At 39.5% G+C, this 21,247-nt stretch overlaps 1 protein-coding gene across 1 annotated transcript in view; it reads left to right on the forward strand.

Moving 5' to 3' along the window:
• Positions 1-21,247, forward strand: part of ANKK1 (ankyrin repeat and kinase domain containing 1) — a 101,539-nt gene that overhangs the window by 41,353 nt on the left and 38,939 nt on the right. Inside the window, exon 2 of the mRNA XM_088443012.1 lies at positions 8,694-8,988. Coding sequence (XP_088299138.1) covers positions 8,694-8,988 — 295 coding nt within the window. The remainder of the gene's footprint in view (positions 1-8,693; positions 8,989-21,247) is intronic.

Raw genomic sequence — 21,247 nt, forward strand, 5'->3', positions numbered from 1 at the left:
CCTTTCTCCATTTATCACAGGATCTGTGGAGTTAAAGTGTTAATGGGCCCTTGAACATGCAATTTCTGAGAATCTAGGTAACACTGGTGTAGTAGTGCAGTATATACAGTATACAAATGGTGAATAAAGGAATTCAGACCATCTTACATTAGATCCACACTACTGTTTATTCCTCTCGAACATTAATTGGTTGCCAGTAGTATATTCAATAAATAATTGAAAACAGGAGAGTATTTATCGGCGCTGAGTAAGGTACTTTATAGATCAAAGCAATATAGGACTGTTACAGGTAGTATTAGCACTTAAGATATAATTGGTCAAACAACCTCTTACCCAAACATGAAATATTGGGCTGCAATTGGCAAATAAAGGATGACCCAACATAAAATATATAATCAATAAACAAAAGATTTATTAGTTAGGTGAATGGCATCATATTACTACGTACTATTGTCATGGATAAATGAAATTAAAAAAATCACTATTGTAGACAATAATGGTAAAGTGAATAATTAAAAATACAAATCATTTTCAAATAATTTAAAAACACAGTATCACAAGATAAAAATCATGCTTAAAAGAAATAAAGCATAAAAGAAAAATGAAATTCTCACTTGAAAATTGCAATGCGTTTCACAGCACCCGGACGCTTTCTCAGGCAGTGTTTTCTACAATAGTGAAAACAATTGTTATTTTTATATTTCCTTCACTCATGACAATAGGGAGTTGTATTATGCGTAGTTCCCCAAACATCGGATTTGTACATAAACCATCAGGTTTGCGTACAAATCCGAATCAGCCATAGTTGGTTAAATATAAGCACTCCAGTTGTACGTATATTATGCAGCTCAGTAATAACCAACCGAGAGTTTGACATAATAATCCCAAATAGTAGGTCTTTGAGATTGAAATGATAGAAGACACAATAGCCTGAACTTCAGCTATCATTACAGAATGCTAGAATTACTTTTTAAGTACCTAATTAAATTGCTATTGGATATGGCCAGTGAAATGAATACATTTTTCAGTAGACCATGTAATGCAGACAGCACTCCTGAAAGTAATATTATATGAAACAATGCGACGATTAGGGGTTGATATGATGATGTTTTACATGTCTCATTTTCAATGGGGAGATTCAGCAACTGATGCTTAGGTTTTCCCTTTCAGCATGCACACTCTCATTAACACATGGCATGAATATTTCTATCTATAGCTAAGCTTGTGCAGCCATGTACAGAGAAGAAATGAAAATAAATGATATAATGAAACACAGTAAAATGTAATGTGTTTATTTGTTTTTTTGTATGAATACATTTCTTTGTAGCGATCTAGTGACACATTGATTTCAGCATTTATTTTTCAGTTCATATTAAAAATTATAACATAAACGACCAATAAGAAAAGGAAAAGCCACAAATGATTCATATCACAAGTTTATCTAACCAAAATGTTACAATGACATTTATGCTATATTTCTTGTGTTGTTGCAGCTTGAAAATAAATATATATGTTTTCTGTGTCAGTGGTTTAATCCCCTAACTGACATCTTGTACACATGACAGACACATTTAAAATATTAGAAGTTAATAAATAGGGGGAGCAATGTATAATGAAAGCTAAGGCTCCTGACAGGACAGACAGAATTTGATTTCTAGTGTGAAAATACAGAATGAACACAGTATTGTATCCTTTACCCAATTATTATTATTATTATTATTATTATTATTATTATTATTATTATTATTATTATCCTGTATTTATATGGCTCTACAATGGTTCCACAGCACCTGACAAAGTACATAGACAGTTGAGCAGAACAAGAGAACTGTGACTTACAGTACAAGACATTGCAGGATAAGTACATAGGGGTTGGGTATGAAATACTGGTGGCTGACTAGCCGCCGGTCCAAACCATGATGCTGGAAAACCCAGAGTTGCAGAATCCCAAAAGTGGTGGTAAGTAACCTAACCCTCCCCCCCCACCTAACCCTAACTCTCCCTTGGTGGTGCCTAACCCTAACCTCCCTCCCCGCAGCATAATGCTAACCCTACCCAGGGGGTGCCTAACCCTAATTTCCCACCGGGGGTCCCTAAACCTAACCCCCCCTTCCGCAGGCTAATGCGTATACTTACACCAGATTCCTCGTTTGGGATTCCGGCTGTCAGGATGCCGGCGCCGGTATCCTGATCCCCTTGAAGATAGCAGCAACTGCATATTGCTGGGCGGCGGGATTGCGGTGTCAGTATAGCAACGCCCGACATCACGTCCACCGGCATATTCACTACATCGCGTACATACAGTAGTATATAAACATTGCTGCAACAGAGGTCATATCACTCGAATAACTAGAAGAGTGGCAGAAGTCAAGAGTTAGGTGCTGTGGTAAGGAGTATGTAGTAGATAATATTATAAGTAAGGGAAGAAAAAGCACATGAGGGAAGAGGGCCCTGCTCGTGAGAGCTTACAGTATAAAGGGGTGGGGAAGACAAACAGGGGTGACACATATGGGATAGACAGTGAGCATGGGACAGAGGGTTAGGATGAGAGCTGGGTGGCTTTGATGAAGAAATGGACCTTGAGAGCCCATTTTGGAGATTTGTAGAGAAATGGAGAGTCTGATAGGGAGAGGTAGAGAAATCTAGAGGTATGGAGCAGCTCGGGCAAAGTTTTGGAGGCGGTCACGGGAGGAAGTGATCAGTTGGCAGGAGAGGCAGCATTCATTTGCAGAGTGAAGAGGGCAGGCAGGAGTGTGAAGGGAGATAAGGGCAGAGATGTACATTAAATGGGAGATGAATGGTGAGGGCTATTTAAGTGAGTGTGAGAAGCTTGAATTGGGTTCTGAAGGGGAAGGGAAGCCAATTTTAGAAGAGGGGATCCAGGTCTTTGTATCATCCAGTGTGACAAAGGTTCTGGTCCTGGAAATATTTTTGAGTTGGAAACGGCAGGACTGCGAAATACCCAATGCACAGATCCATTAGTATCTACACGGGGGCATATCTATAATGGGTGCAGGGTGTGCACCCACACAACCTGCACCCATAGTGTTACTTACCTCTCCGGAGTCCCACTTCGCAGCGGGGATCCGGCACTGTAAAAACGACTGAAAAATGTCTTCTGCTGCCATTTTCCTGGTGACCTGTGCATACTCTATATACTCTGGGTGCACTCTAGTGCCCAGAGTCTATAACTCCGGTGCTGGCCGCGCACAGCTCAGTGCGCTGCCGGCCACCGGACAGAGAGGAGGGAGCCCATGTCGGAGACTGCACACGGGCCCCCTCCTTTCTAGAAATGCCCCTGTATCTACAGCTTACCAAAACGGTCAGTCTCTCTAGGGGAATACACACAAACAAACACAAGCCTCTCATTCATTAGTCACCATAAATTAAGTGAAAGTGATTTAATACAATGCTATAGTCAGTGTGCTAAAACAATCCTACTGTTATAGCAGAGGGAATGCATTTTTTATTGCAGTGACTATAAATGGCTCTCCAACTATGAAACTAGTTCTATTCTAATTTGAGTTGAGCGCATTGATGTGACCAAAGGTGAAATTACTACAAATTTCTCAAATTCATGGCCATCAAATCACCTGAATAAGATTCAGCAGCTATAAACTCTGTAGAAATGTCCTAGATTACTTTAATATATTGTAAAAGAAGTATGGTGGCTTAGGGGTAAATTTACTAAGATTCGATTTGGTCTCAATTTGTCCAGTTTTTCTACTCTGATAGGATCGATCAAAAACGGCCTTTTTTTCACTAAAAAAATCGTGAATTTACTAAGCTCCTGGGTTTGACAGAATCATTTTGATTGATGGCGTATTTGGTCTATCCTGTCCGTTTTGAAGTCCCGATTGAAATGGCCGAATTTCTATCCAGAACAAGCAGGCTGCACATACTGTATCAGTGAAATATCAGTGAACGGGCGCATACCACATATCAGCGAGAGGGCTTCCCTGGCTGTGGCATCAGCCCCTTTCTAGAAAGGGTCCAGTGCTGGTTTTAATTATAGGGGGACCCCCACGCAATTTTTTTTGCTCTATAATTAAAACCAGGACTGGCCCTGCAACCTGGTGCTGGTACCTAATTTACGGTGGAACCCTACACATTTTGTTCCCCGTAATTTTAGGTACCAGGACAGACTGGCAAGCTGGGGCTGGTTAGCCTTTTGGGGGGGACCTCACGTTATATATTTTTTTTTAATTAACCCTTACAACACACGTTCCATTCAGAAACATACACAAATCACACTGATTTGTGTATGTTGAATGACAACTCGCAGCTCAGGAGGTGGTGCATAGAAAACTTCTATTGAGTCCCAGATTTGAGTATAAAACGAGCGACTTTAACAAAATGAAAAATGATAAATTCCCGATTTGTATGAAAAAAGTGAAAAGTACTTCCGAATTGAGACAATGGTGATATCATTTCTATTGTTCAAAATGGACGAATTTGCAGCATTAAACCACCCGATTTCAACCTGAATAAATTAAGAAATCACCCGACTTTATTGATAGTAAATTCCCGATTTGCAAAAAAGTGATATCACCTGAAAATGCAAATCGGGACCAACACAAATGTTGATAAATTTACCCCTTAATTTCTTCTTTTGTTTATAATATGTTTAAACCTTATTGCAGCTTGATTGTGCCCTATAGAGTCCTCTTTGTCACTTTAATAAATATCATAGTACATGCCATTCAAATTATTTTAATATGCTTTATTTTAATTATGACACTAAATTGTCTGTCTTATAAGTGTGCCTTCTTTATTTCAAAAATAGCTAATACTAAACCGTGGCGAGCGCCAGAGCAATTAATCATTGCTCCGCCGTGGAGACAGCTGATCCGAAAATCAGCTGTCTCCCCTCAGCAGCTTTACTGCTCTTTTCGGAGCAGTGAAACTTAGCACTGCCAAGTCAACCAGAGTTCATGCAGGTACACGAAGCCCCGGTGTCTGGCGGAAGGAGGTGGACAGGGGCGCAGGGATCCGAAAGGATCCCTCTTCACAACCTGGGAGCAGGCTGAGCACCGAGTGCGGGAGCAAACACCATCTGAAGATATTGTACTTTCGGATCTTGATGAATTTCTGTCCAAGTACTAGTGTATGGGGACAGCGTGGCTCATCGGAAATGAAAGGTAAGCAGGAGATATCTGTAATAACTCACGCATTATCTTTTTAATGAATGGCCCCAAAACTTAATATCTACAAAAGCAGGTGATAATGTTAATTTTAACCGCTTTTGTAGAAATTAAGTGACAATGAGTAGACCCCCCCTAATATGGTTCAAATTATTGTAATATTGTAATTCTAATTGCAATACTAAATTATACTACAAATGACTCTTAAGTTAATTAATTCTACAAAAGTAATATTACAAACTATTTTACTTATTTATTTTAATTGCAACATGAAGTTTTCCTTAAAGTTTTTTTCACCCAAATTCATATCATAATAGCTGCCATTAAAATGTATAATATAATTAATGCCCTAAAAAAAATGAATTTTAAATACAATTTAAGTATTAAAAGACATCACTTGTAAAGTGTATAACAACAAAAAATACCTTTATAAATAGGCGCATTTGGAAAAAAAAGCATTTCAGAATAGTAATAGCACATATAAAATATAGTGAAGAAGAAATCTAGATGGATAGGATATCAGATAAGGAAATGCTGTTTTATCTATTCAGTAATCAGTTAACATTTTTGCTAATTTTGTGTTTGAATGATTTGATCAGTAACATTATAGTATATTAATGGACTTGTATTAGTTAATTAGTAGTATTAATAAAGTTGTTTAACAATGCCTGCATGACTCTTATAGTGAAAAACTTCTCAAGTTAATTAGGGTCTTGTATGAATCCAATGGGTTAGCTTAATTGTGGCTGTTACAAATAAAAGAAGAGACTTTGGAATATGAATTTGGAATGAAGTGGTGATTATTAAAACATTATTCACATTATATTATTTCATGAGTGACTTCATAGACAAAAGTGGGTAGGAATTCATACTCCATGATTAATTAACTATATAATTAAATTATAATTAAATAAGCAATTATTTTAATCAAAACATTTGTATGGAGATCACCTGCACAGAAGCACTTACTGTAAATGTGCTTGAAGGGAGAAGGAAATGAAGAAAACTGGTAAATATAAGATGCTCTGATTTTTTATGGTGCAGTGTAGATAAACAGAACAAACAACTGATTTGTTGCTATTGGTAATACCACCTGTATTCTTTGCATTCATTTTTCAAAAATGTATTCATAAAATTCATAGTGGCATCATGGTAATTTTTGTGACAACCTGAATGCGAAACTAAATGTCCTAATTGAGAGACTGAAGGATGTAGTATGTGAGTTAACATATTGGGAATAAATTAGAGATGTGCGTGGACCCCTGTGTTTTGGATTTGGCAAAAACACCCACAACTATTTGGGTTCGGTTTTCTTTAAAAATTAAGAAAAACATCTAAAATCATGTAACTTGGACCTGTTTTTGTTTCTATACTGTAGTATTGTTAACATGACTAACATTAATTTCTGCCAATTTCCAGTCTACTTTGACCACCTCGCAGCACCTGAAATTATGAGGGAGAGACTTAAATGCAATCCAAAATACGCGAGATCTAGTTTTTAGATCGAGTTCCAAACTTGGCAAGAAGACCCAAATCGGGACTTGGTTCTACTAGGTACCCCAAAGTGATCCAAGCCGGGGCTCCGTTCAACTCTGAACCATAGAGTTGGGGTGTGTTTGGTATTCAGTAAAACCCAACCGCTCATCTGTAGAATGAATATATCAAAATACATAGTAAAATAGAAGAAATGCAGGTCCATTAATGATGCAATATCACTTAATATTAAATAACCCTTTCCCTCCCTGGAACCCATAACAGCATTTTACAATGGCTCCTTAGTTTTATTAGTAGCACTGCCTGAAGCTGTGGACACTGCACTGAGGATCAGTCAGAGATTACAGCTTCTGATTGGTAATCCCAGTGAAACAAAGGTATGACCATTTCATAGTGGCAAATGTAAATGGTTTGCCAGGTCTCTATTACAGAAATTAAGGTGCCCTGTGAAAAATTATTGCATTAAACAGCCACTTGGGTTCCGGGGATGGTGAGGAGTAGGATAGTAATGTTCAGCCATTAAGTGACAAGCTACTTCAAATTTAACATCTCAGGGACTTAAATTGTGTTGACCAAGAGGAAGGCACAACAGGATTCTTAGGGGTTTATGTATCAAGCAGAGAAAAGCCTGGAGAGGTGGACCAGTGGAGAAGTTGCCCATAACTACCAATTAGCTCTTACCTATTATTTTATAGACTGTACTTGATAAATGCTACTTCATAGCTGATTGGTTGTTATGGGCAACTTCTCCACTGGTCCACTCCTCCACAATTTTTACTGCTTGATACATAAATCCCAAAGTGTGAAATTTAATTTGGCCTTTAATAGCAATAGAATATACAGTACATAGCATTATGACAGTTTTATCTATAACCCTGGTAATCATCCTAAAACAGAGTGAATTAAGATAACCAGATGCTGTGCATGAATTATAGGATAAATAAGTCATGCTAGCTTCTCAATTGTTCTGTAAACTTTAATATCAACAGGGTACACAGGGAAGCCCCCATATACTGTAGCTCGCTGACATCACTGCCTATTCTTCTTCACCCCCAGGTACACAGCCAAGATCAGTGTCTGCTGAACTCAGTACAGTCAGTGATAATTCGGGTTGGGGCTGCCTAAGGGGTGTGCAGACATATATCCTGCACACCCTATGCGCATGCCTATCTTTAATACCTGGGCAGTGCAGCTAGGATTTTTAGAATTTTGAATTAAACACCAAGATAACCATGTGATATCCACCCAAATTTCCTTTCAGGTCAAAAATAAGGGAAGACTCTTACATGAATTGTTATAGGATGTTTGGGTTTATCAACTGTCCCCCTCCTCTAGGGTCCCCACAGCTCCAGGAGCACCAGCTGCACTTCCTGAAGCCCCCTTTCACACTGCTCCGCTCTGAAAAGAACTGAATGCAGTCCTCTCCAGAGCTGCTGCTGTGCAGTGGGCGTAGGCATTAGATGCAGATGCTCCAGAAGAGGCTTTCTCGTTTATCCTTACAGCGGGGTGCCAATGTGTCCAGCAATGCCCCATTCTGCCTCTGAATGAGGAAACTAAAAGGTATCATTGCAATATGATTTTCAGATATTTTGTATAAAATGAAATTACAGTAATTGAAACTGTAATTTATCTAGATAAGAAATAACTTGGTTTTGTTAATCTCTAGATGTGTTTTTGTTTTAAACAGTTAAAAGCTCAATTGGCTCAAACAATGATACAGCCCATCAAAATAGTTATTATTATTATTATTATTATTATTATTATTATTATTACTATTATTAATAATAATAATAATAATAATAATAATAATTAAAACCATAATATTCTAGGTAGACATAATAAATGCATGTATGGAGAAAAATGATTATTAGAGCCCTGCTAATGAGAGAACTTACATTCCAATGTATCACAGCTGATACAAGAGGAATGCGCGTGGTTCAGATTGGAGATTGGGGCACTTGTAAGCATGCATTAGTGAGGGTAGGATAGGTCTAAGCAGGGTAGGATCTAATAAAAAGATGGATTTTCAAATATTTAATGTTTTTCTTCATATAGCTCAACATACAACAGTCTGATGGAGGAAGCATCGAAGATGGAAAAGATAAAATTCAGATACATTGTACAAATCTATGGAATTTGCATTAGTCCTCTCGGGATTGTAATGGAATTCATGGAAAATGGTTCCCTAGAGAAGTTGATCCCCACCCACAACCTAAGCTGGCAGATAAAGTTCCGTTTCATTCACGAAATAGCTCTGGGAATGAACTTTCTCCATATTATGAAACCTCCACTTCTCCATCTAGATCTAAAACCTGGGAATATTCTTCTGGATGAGCATTTGCATGTGAAGGTAGGTGGCAATTTAAAGAAGAACTAAAGTTGAAATACCAATTTTCATGACAATGTTTTAAATTGTTCAATAAAATAATATTAAAAATATTTTAGGTGACTGCAAGGTTGTGGCAGGGAAAATGTAGGCTGAGATTAGATTCTGTGTTCTGGGTGTGCGCAGAACCAATTGGTGTATTTTATGTTACTCAGACTAGTGTAAATCCAGTTCAGTACCAGCTCCATAGTAACAAGCAATGCAGACAGGCTTATCCAGTCACATGTTGGGTACATCAGGGTGCACTTACTTTGGGAGCTGTCGCATAATTGAAGGTATGACTGTTTATGGAGAGCAACTATGCAAGTCGTAAGCATTTTAATCACATCTACACTTTTTATTGAAGAGGCATAACTGGGGTGTAATTGGGTGTTTTCACATATAGCTGTGTTCTCATACCCCTATCCTGTTTGCAATGCATGGGGTGATTTGGGTAGTGAGACCTGTACTTTCGTGCTTTTCCCTAAATTTAGCATCATAGCTGCATAAATAGTATTTTGTAATATCCAAGGGAAGGATGTAATAAGGGCAAAAATGCAGCCACAACTGTGAAAATGCAGTTTTCTGAGTTCTGGCCTCATTTCCATATGTACCAAGCCCTGGAGCATGGATGGCGTTACCCAATAGAAGCCTATGGGCTTCTTTCTGCATTTTCCTCTGAAATGGATCCAATCAGATCCCTTCCAGCACCCCCGCCGGTGCACATAATACTGCGCATGCACAGTGGTACTTCTGGGTCATAAACTTACCTGCATAATTATGTACCCGATAAGTGGTGGAATGTATGGCATTGCGGATGCGATGCTTAGTACATTCCGCCCCTAGGCACTAAGAATTTGTATTTTTTGTCATAAAGGAATTGGCACAAATTAGCAGATTAAGCACAACGATGCGTGGTGTAAAGTATGGCTCAGCTCACCCATAACGCACCTCCGTCTTTTGTCTTTTTAGTGGCAGTCTTTGGCATGCTACATTCGACTGTTTGGTGTGATATGTGGATAGGTATATTTGGACACATCTGTAGGCAAAGTTCAGCAAGTGTATCAATGCAAATGGCAGCTATACAGAGATGGGTGCGTAAATGTGCCGGTTTGGAGGTGCACCTAGTGTAGGGTAGGTGCAAGAGCACACTGATGATGATGATGATGACTAGTAGCACACCAATTGTACATATAGGGCAAGGGTGCATTTGCAACTTTGTATTTTGCCGAATATACAGAATGGATTTTTCCCATGCATGCAATTCAGAAGCAACATACGCCCGACTTACTCTGCATTTTATTATGACTTCAATGTTGTCTGATGATAGAAGATGAGGTTTTTTTTAATATGTGTTCCGTATTTATCATATGGACGCCTAGTATTCGTTCTGCATATACTGCACTGTAGTAATATCAGTTTCATGGAATAATTCCAACTGTGCAGCTTCAACTCTTTTGTAGTTGTATTTTAATAAGTTTAATTTCAAAATATGTAATGTCCTTGGGATGACTTTGAGGTTTATAATATTGACAGATGACAAATGATGCATTTTAAAAAAAAAAATGTCTAAAAATGTATATATTGCAGGAACAAGTCAATGACATTATTTAAGTTATGCACATATTTGGATGACCTAGAAATCAATGCTCTGCTTTACAAAAGGCTGTTCCAATTCCCACATGTGCCTGACTGCATGATATTGCTTTGTCTGTTTCTCAATGTACTACATAACAAGGATATTCTGTATGTATTTGTACAATAAAAAAATACATGTTTGTACATATTCAGTTTGTTGAACACTGTTTGTATGTCTATATATATTTCAGCATACTTCTTTTGTATGTATGAAATAAATAAATAAATATAAATAAGGAGGTTGATCAGGAACATTGAGTTTATATGTCCTCCCTGTGTAAATGTGGGTATCCTTCACTAGAATCTAGCAATGTGCTTTTCCCGAGAGACAGGTTCCAATAAGAACCCAACCCGGCAAAGAGCTGGAAACAGTGATCGCTTATGTTATCAATCTGCTTCCTGGTTCGGTTCCACCACAGCTGATGTACACAATCGGTTCTTGACCAATGTATACGGCATTAGGGGCCGACGCATTGCAGTAGCTCATAGGCTACTATAGGCATAGCAGCCTCCATAGAAACCTATAGAGGCTTATTTGCGGTTGGAAATGGATAGACTGCAGCACATAGCGGAGATCTGCTCTAGTCCCTCCATCTTAAATCGGAGGATCCTTAGATTTTGTGGAGAACCCCTGAAAATGATTGTTTTTGTGGGATTTCCCTCAATTTCAATTTAGTTAATTTGCACCTGAGGCTGATTTTGGTTCACAATGCCCAAGGTTATTTTATAAAATAGTTTTCTTTTAATCATGCATGCTTTAGAAATGTATCTGATATATGTAAACGGTTATGTGACTTCAACAGCTGTTTATTTCTAATAATCAGCAATGCCCCCTGGCATACATGGCTACACATGGAAGCTTGGAGAGAGATAACACAGCCTGTAGAATGACAGTTAGGAGCAGATTGGTTGGCACTTTATCTCTCACAAATTTATATCTCTTCAAGCTTTTATGAATTCCTCCCGTAGTGAGATGAATCATTGTAGTAATATCTCTGAGAATCGCTCTCTATTTTTGCACTTCAGGTGAGAACCCATTTCAGACACACATAGGGCCTGATTAATTACGAATCACTATTGCGATCGCAGCTGCGATTACGCACGCAGTTCTGCTGTGGAAATATGCTAATGTTTGCAACCGCTCAGCCAGCATAGAGACGCCCACTATAGCTTTCTCACATCCGTAATACCTCCCAATCCTGCGTATACATCGGTAACATCGAGTAACATCGTCCCCTCATGCAGAATTACAGCAGGTCTGACCTATCTCAGAATTTGCAAGCCTCGTTGCACGCAGTGAGTACTCAAGCTGCGTATGCTGTCGCAGTGGCTAATTTATGCACGACCATGTAACGGAATTCAAATGGACAGGCACGCCTGTGTTTCTCCAACCACTCCCTCATCACCACCCCAAACGCTGACGTACCGTCATTCACTCTGCGATGGCTTCTTATCTGCGTGCATGATCACTGTGCGATCACAATGCTATCCTGCACACCTGCACTGCGGTGCATATGCATGCGCAGAATACACCATCGGCCATTCTGAGTACGTGGTTGCAATTGCGATCCATGCTGAATCAGGCCCATAGAACGTAGGCTGGCTTTCCTTCTGCTAGTTTTGGCAGAATGGCTTCAGTAACTGCCTGATTAAGGCTTCCAGGCAAAGCTAGAACCGCTCTGCTTTGCAGATGTTGACTGGCATTGATATCACTGATTGCATCTACAGTGGAACTCTAGGCTACTTACATGATTATAATTACACTCAGTGGCAACACTGGGGTTGGGTGACATCCAGTGCAGCCAGTAAGTCTTCAGCGTGCGACCAAAAATTGGGCATGTCCTCGCTGAGAGTGGATGTATCCTCACAAACTTTCCCCCCTGTTTCATTAATCTGAGTGTGTGCCCAGCACTCCTGGAGATGCCAGGCTGTCCCCAGAGAATCCATGCACTGCCGACTTGTCTTTAGTGACCGGGAGCCGGGCACTGCACTGTGATGTTACTATGCAGCGCCCAGCTCCCTGTCACTGAGCAGGAGCCAGCATTTTGGCATCACCCCCTCGGAGGGAGACTCCCGGTGCAGTCCGCTCTCCCCTGGTGATGCTACTGATTACACCATATCTGTTCTTTGATCTCTTGAGCACCAAAAGCTATTGAACACCAAATAGACATACATGTATGGCAGTGTTAAGTAGACCATCTCCCGGAAACTATATTCAAAATAAAAAATGTACATGTTCACATTACTAAACAAACAACCTGTTCTACTGTCAGCTCAGTGATCTATGGCATGTAGCTATTTAATCTCCTTAGGGCTTGTCCTTAAAATATAATGTACAGTACTAAGAATGCCTTGTGTTACCAGTTTACAGTGTTAGATTGAGTGAATTTTGCTTTGAGCATTTTAGGGAGAAAACCACAGCATGAAAAAGCTTTAGCAATTCAGGTGCTAATTAAAATCTATAAACGAATTATGTAATAGTATTATCAGCGATTGGCAGCAGCAGATACTTGATAATAAATAGCACTAAACAAATATTAGCCTCTGCGCTAATAGTAATAGGAGCCTGGTATGGAAGAAAAAATAATGGAGAATGCAGGAAATATCTGTGATATTATTATTAAATAGCCCCAATACGTGAAATCATGCAGAATGTGCAGCTTCATCATGATTTAAGGAAATAGTGGCTTGATATATATATCAAGTTGGGCCAGGGCTCCCTGTATATTTCTGTATTGGACATGGGCTCCCTCTGTTCTTCCAGGCCTGACTTGGGTTCCTGCCATTCCTCTGACAGATTGTGCAGGACCCCTGGCATCTTAGGATGGGTACACACTAGACGATACATCATTCGATCCTGCGGATCGGACCGCCATATCTGGCACATTGTCTAGTGTGTACCCACAATGTCACTGACAATGCACGCTCTTGCGGGTGTCAGCGACATCCTCCTTCGGCCCTACATGCAGGGCTGACGGGGGACGTTGTTAGTGAGGGCCGTGCTGCCAAATGCCTGGGGGGTGCCTAACCCTAACCCCCCCTTCCTCTAGCCTAAACCTAACCTCCCGGAGGGGGTGCCTAACCCTATGTCCCCCCCGGGAACCCTAATCCTAACCCTCCCCCCCTGTGGCTGTCTGTGCCAGTCACCCGGCTTACCTTCGATCGGTAAGCCGGGTGTCGGGCTCGCGGCGTAGGGAAAATGACAGGCGTCGGGATTTCGATGCCTGCCATTTAACCCTTGCCGGGATTGTACAGTCGGGAAGCCGGCGGTCGGCATTCCATCCATCGGCTTCCCGACTGTTTCCCCTCCCCTATGGTAGTAGTCTGACAGCCCTTTATAATAGACTAACAGCACTTTGGATAACTGTAAGGTTGACCGCTTTCATTAAGTATGCAAATTGCTCCGTGAGGCTTGCAGCTCCGTATAAATGAAGTGTGACCCTTCTAATCTCCAATAGTCTCTACATGCAGTAAGCATCCTTTGTTGTTCTCCATGCAAAAGCTTCTCCTATTGAAATGCTCAAAGGGGTATGCTTGTCCTCTGGCAAGCTCAATAGCTGTGGCTGCACTGCATTTCAAGCTTTTCCAGCTCCTCAATTATGTTGCTAGCTCCAAGCAATGGTCACTCCTACCTCCTCTCCCACTATGCTCCTGCAATGTATCCTCTTTAGGCCCCACGTCTCAGTCATGCTGGTAAATTTGATTTTTGGCACCCAAAGGTGCGTATCCACTTGCAGATCTTGGATCGACAGTACGATTACAACATTGTGCCGATATGTCGTTCAGTGCAGGCACCCTCCCTCATCCCCGAACAATGCCAATCTGTCATTATCGGCAGATTGACCAGCATGTTCAGGCGATGATTGATGTCGGAAACAACCAGCAGGAGCGGGCATCGCTGGTCGTTTGCAACATTATACCACCCGATTTATGCACGATTAATGAGCGATTGAACAATAATGATGTCGTTATCGTTCAATCGCTCATTTATTGTACATTGGCAAGTGGATACACGGCTTTAGGCTGTGTTGTGCAACCCCCTACTGCCAATGGTTCCTCCTCGCCTGTCACTTAACTGCTGTGACCCAGCCCTCATGTATAGTTAAGTGCTTAGTTCTTTGGTTAAATTACATATACTGTATAAGATAGAGTGTACAGTAGAATAACATACAAGAACAAGTGATATGAAGGAGTTAGCCTACAAATTACAAGCTGATGAGTTCTAGAGGTGCAATGTTGTAGGAAAAGTGACTAATACTGAATTAATTAAATAATGATAATCATATTATTCTACTAATACATATGGGAACACAGTGGCACAGTGGTTCGTATTACTGACCCACAATGCCGGGGCCTTCTGTGTTGATTCTGTCTGCCTTTCCCATTTTTGTGTTTCCTCCAGATGCTACAGTACCATATTTTTCCACAGTTCTGTGCAATTTATAACCAATAATAAATTAATTACATAATTTTGTGATTAAAAAGATCAACAATCAAAATATCTAGAAAACAAAAGATGAGGTGATAGATTAGTGTCAAATTTATGAATGCACAAATTATGTTTACTAACTTATTACATTTACTGTATTGATGACTGGCATCTTTGCTCAGATGGGGAAAGAAGCACGGAAAATACTTAATACATATATTTTATCTGAAATGTACATGGTATTGCAGTTACTCACTAACAATGCTGTCAGAACCTGATTGGTTACTAGATTAAACATATTGAAGGAAAAATACAGGACAGATCAACGCTTGTTTGGGGTTTTATTATATACTGGTGCTGTGAAGCAGAACATTGATAAAGAAAGTTGAAGTTGATGGATTAAGTTGTTTAACTTCCACTGACAAGATAAAATTTACAACATTACTTACAATTCTAAACTCATGGTCTTTGTTAATTAAATACCAGATTAATGATAAAATAAGCATTAGGACACCTTGGTAACTCTGAGAAAAGTGTATTCAGAGTTTCAGTGGCAAACATTAAAGTGAAGAAAGACTTTTAAAGTCATCCAAGCCCAAATGTAATAAACCTGAAGCACCAATACTGTTTCGTGCAGTCCTGTTTCTACTTAATGGGTAAGTGTGTGGATTTGTAAATCAAGATTACACTGTTCAGTGAGAAAGTCCAGCAATCCGGGAGTGCACCTTGTTGACTAAATATCATGTGTGTGCATGTACTTTTACATAAACAGGTTTTGTGAACTGAGATTATATGAAACACACAAAATATCACATGTGAAAGACATTTTAGTTTCCCCTCACATTCATGATAAACTTGAGACGGGAATATAGGTACAATGAGCACAGTATTTTAACAAAGAAAAACTTTAAAGAATGAACATTTTCCACGGTGTTAGCAAATTTGTGTTTGAGTTAGGGATGTGCAGGCTCGGATTCATTTGGATTTTCCCACCAAAAAATTGGGTCTCAGAAAGAGGCAAAAAGTCATCTTTCATGGACTAACATCATCATTCCTGGACAAAAGTCCAAGAAAGATGATGTTTGTCCATAAAAGATGACGTTTTGCCTCTTTCTGAGACCCGATTTTTGGCGGAAAAAAAATCTGAATTTGGCGGGAAAATCCGAACTAATCCGAGCCTGCACATCCCTAGTTTGAATGAAGTGATGTTTGAGTATTTTCACTAAGAACATTGGGCCTGATACAGAGATTGAGCAAATGATATCTCACGGATCGCAATAGCGAAAATATGCCAAAGCTTAACCGAGCATAGGGACGCCCACTGCTGCCTTTACATATCCATCTGACGACATGCATCAGTCTAAACATCGGGAAAATCTGCGCAGATCGGGCAACCACACAACTTCTAAGTCAAGTCTGACCTGTCTCAAACACTGCGGACATCTCGGAATCAATCCCTTTATCTGCATTATTTGCAGACCCATAAAATTAGGTGCAGTTTGATTCTCAGGGGGCAGTTCCAAGCCATGGCATGGCTCTTCAGCTTATTGCTAGAGGAAATGCCAGCAATTTATTTTGGCAACCAGTGCAGATACTGCCGCCAGCTCCCTGATTGGTGAATAGCTGTGACAACTAATAGCACTATAGATTAATTAGTTTATCAGGAATTTAGAATTTGCTTTGTGTTGCTAATCACCAGAGCTAATCACCAGAGCTAATCACCGGAGCTTTAGAATCTTTATTTATTTTGGGGGGGGGAGGTTTGGGGTGGGGGGGGCGGGTCACCAGAACATTGTTTTCATAGTATAATGCTCTCTTGAATGGGATCTTAAAGTAATGACTAATTGCACTCTGCATTGTATAGTTGTTGCTTTCTGTGGGCCGGATTCATAGGTAGACATAATGCAGATGTTTGCGCAGTTGGCCGATGTTTTTTGTACTGTGCATGTGTCTGAGTCGCACTTAGCATGTGTCACGATGGTTTAGTGATGGCGATTGTAGTGAGTATTTGGACACAGAGTAATTTGCAATCACTGTACGTTTTGGAAGGTAACGGGGGATGTCTAGTCAAACTCTGGTGTGTTGCATGCGTTTTGTGGTTGTGTCGCAGCCAGTGTGTGTGTCTTTGTATGCAGCTTCACTGGCCTCGGTGGCTTACTTCCAACTGACATAGCCATAGGGTTGCTCAGAAGTTCAGTAGTGCGACCGATGGTTCATCTTTGCATACAAGTGGCGGATTAGAAATGCAGTCGATGGGCGTCTCTGTACAAATGACAGCGGCTGCAGCATTAGCATAACTTATCAGTACCGCTGTGTATAAAGATTAGATTAGCATCTACCTTTGAACCAGACCCTGTGTCTTATATTATCAATAAAATGCTGTATGTATTGTGTATTGTATTGCTACCAATCTTTTCTGTATTTTATGTTAGTCACCATAATAGTATCTGAACTGTACAGTAGGGTCTGTTATTTTGGGAGCGGAGCTCTTCAAGCACCAAAGCTCTTCAAGCTTTATCTTTCCAAGCTGATGACTCTGTTTACAGTATATAAATTATGTCCTATTTCCTTGTTCCACTGTGTAAATATACTTTCATGAGCCAGAACTGTTTTCATTATATAATACTATTAATACTATTAATAATATATAATAATACTAGTTTTGCCTCCTGTTGTGACTCTTTTCACCTCACTGGAAGACCCTGGTACATAGAGACAGCTATGCAGAGGCACCAACCTACCAGTTATTTTTCAGCTGCCAAAACTTTACATTTGTAGATGTCACTGATTCTTTTTTTTAAACAACTTGTAACCCTTGGTTAGAATTAAATGACATTTATATAGCGGGCACGTCTGGGGTATTGGGGAATTATTTATATTGCTAAAGGGGCTGTTTCTAAGAATATTGCTGCCTATATTTGTAAATATAATAATATATGTATGCATTGTTGTATTTAATGCAAAGCCAAAGAAGTTACAGTGAACCTTTATTCAAGTGTAATTTGACATACAGTAATACAGTATGTAGCTTTGCTGGATATTACTGTTTCTGTAATGGAAAAGGTACATCCATATGCAGTGTTTGTGAGGGAAACTGAGGTAATGACCATGGAGCGAGGATCACAAGCTTGCAGAACTGCCTCAAGCTCAGTTGCTTTTATAGACTTATGGTGGGTACACACTGGGCGATTTGCAGCCTGAACGATATCGCTGAACGATTTTGATGATCAATCCTTGATCGTTCAACAACTTTATGCAAACGATTTTCAAACGATTTTACAAACGATTTTCAAACGATCAACGATCAGCGATATCGTTCAGATTAATAAATATTATGGTGTGGAGAAAGTGAAACTGATAAAAGAGCGACCAATGTGCTAATAAATACTTTGATAAAGTGCTAGATGAATCAATAAATAATGTGCAAATATGCAAGACTAAGATATGTGCAAATAAACACAAATAAATGTGATATCAAAATGTTATAAAGTGCATATAGTATTATATAAATGACAAATATAAATATGATTATAAAAAAGGGTAATTTATTACAAATAACAGCTGACCCTAATATATAGGGCAGTACAATAATAATTAAAACTAAAAAATAGAGAAATGCATATAAAAATTAAAAAGGTAGGGATAAGGAATAGAGGGCTTATCTGGATCGCAATTAGGTAAGTTCATGTAAGGCTGGAACCAGCAGTCTCCAACGCGTTTCATCCGTATGGTGGACTTCTTCAAGGGATGTACCTCTCCTGTCTGGGACCTGATATATATACCCCTTCAATAAGGATGATGGGAGGTGCTTAGAATTATGACCACTTCCGTTTTTGTACTAAAAAAGTTATTCAAACATCGTGGCTGATACATAGCCAAGGTGAAGTTCATTTGTATAAGTAGATCGCTTTCACAGTATGTGTTTTTAGATATTGAAACATGTTTTTTAATGTTTTTTGCGGAGTAAACATGATCGTCACATGGTGTCCGCTTCGTCACTTCCGCCCTGTTTGATGCAGCCTCTTGCGTCACTTCCGCCCATTCACTCGTGTTTCACCGCTCTTCTATGCTGGATCATCCTCTGTTGTCCGCTGTGTCATTTCCGCCCGGCTGTGTTTGGCCTCTCGTGTCACTTCCGCCCATGCGTGTGAATGTTGTTATATTACTATCGCCCATGTTGCTGCACCTTATTTGATTTCAGACAGCGGACATCTTGGTACTCCATTTTATATCGACATTATGACTTTAAAAATGTGATTTCCACAGGGGACGTCTCGCTGTATTTTGTACATATAACATCTATTGGTACCTACATAATACAATAAAAAATAATTTTGTTAATATGTTCATGGGTACAGATTAGTCAATATTCCCGTGTACTTCTAATATGTTGTTTTAGATTATTCACAGGTATTATCAAATGCACAAAATTTATGAGAGAAGTACTAATAAATAATTGTCAGTAAGAGACAAGATGGTAGCATATCATATATTACTATTTTCTAAAAATTAAAAAAGAGATAAATGCATAAGATCTAATGATTAATATTTCCATCAATACACTTATAAGTATATAATGTAAAAAATCTCCAAAACATATATATATGTATTTTCTATATCCAAAAGTGGGATCTCTGGAGGAAAGTCTTTATAATGAAATCCGACATGAAGGGTCTTTATTCGAATCCTTCAAATTAATCCATTTAAATGATATCAGTTGATATTATTGTGTCTTTAATAGCAGAGTGCTTGTATTTATGAGGCTTTATTATTTTGAATGTAAAAAAATGTGGGCAGGGCTTACATGAGGTGATAACGTTGTGTCGGCCATTTTAAATAACTGCATTTATGCTCTGTGGCTAGTTTGGTTTGGTGTATTCCTTGCTGAACGCTGTTGCTTAGCTATTTGCTGTGGTTTGTTATTGCTTTGGCTTTAAACAAACTGTCTGTACTATCTGTCGTGATGGATACGTACCGTTATCGATTGATGGTTGCTTATGCTGGAGTGGTGGTGATAAGTGACCGGGAGAGGATTGAGAAGAGGAGAAGGCTTCGTTCATGCTGGATGAAGGAGTGGTTGCAGCAGAGGGATTCATTCTCTCATATGCCGCTGCTCATGCAGATTCGCGAGAACAACCCGGATGACTTCCGGAACTTCTTGGCGAATGGATGATTCTACATTTCAAGAATTGCTGGCCTTGTTGACTCCGTACATACAAAGGCAGGACACCAGGTTGCGTAGAGCCATTCCTGCAGAGGAGAGGCTCATTGCGACACTGCGTTTCCTGGCTACAGGGAGATCTTTGGCCGACCTGAAATCTGGCACACTCATCTCACCGCAGGCTTTGGGTCTTATTATTCCGGAGACCTGCAAAGCCATCTTTTACGTCCTCAAGCCGGAGTACTTTAAGGTATTAAAATTTTAATAACACTGTCACAAATCTCCTAAATCTGCTACTACTGCATACTTCTATCTATATGTCTTCTAACATGTGTTTAAATAGGTGCATGCCAGTCGTATATCCCTGCTACTGCTCCCTACTATATCTACTCCCAAATGTATATAAATAGCTGTTTATCCATCCTCTGTCTTTGCTGCTGCTGCTCCCTACTATATCTCCTTCCAAATGTGTATATATAGCTGATTATCCATCCTCTGTCTCTACTGCTGCTGCTCCCTACTATGGGCTGTATTCAATTTGAGGCGTTAAGTCCGGATTCACGGTAATTTACCGCCGATGACGTCATTATCGCCTGTTTTAGTTTTACCCCGTATTCAATTTGAAAGACTTTCCGCCTAGGCGGAAAGTCTATGCAATGTAAAGTATCGCCTATGACTGGCAGGCAGTAAAAGTGCAGAATTGGGGTTTTAGGGTGCAATGTTGCGGGAACCCCCATGCAGCTTTCAGACAGTCCCCCAAAGGTAATCTGTGTCATAATTGTTTTTCAAAAAACTTAAGGGCACCCCAAAAATTAAATTTGAATTTGGGTACAACACTAAAAAAATTGGGGGGACAAAGTTCAAAAATAGCAAAATTGACTGTGGGGGGGTTCCTACGTTTTTTTACTCAATTTTTTTAATGTTGTTTTAGCAATTTGATAATATACTCAACTCCATTTTCAAATACCCCTAATTTGATGAGCATAGTTGTTTTGCTCTAAAAATAATTCTAAATG

This window comes from Taudactylus pleione, unplaced genomic scaffold, assembly GCF_031769625.1.
Source record: "Taudactylus pleione unplaced genomic scaffold, aTauple2 ptg000322l, whole genome shotgun sequence".
In the NCBI taxonomy this organism is placed as follows: Eukaryota; Metazoa; Chordata; class Amphibia; order Anura; family Myobatrachidae; genus Taudactylus; species Taudactylus pleione.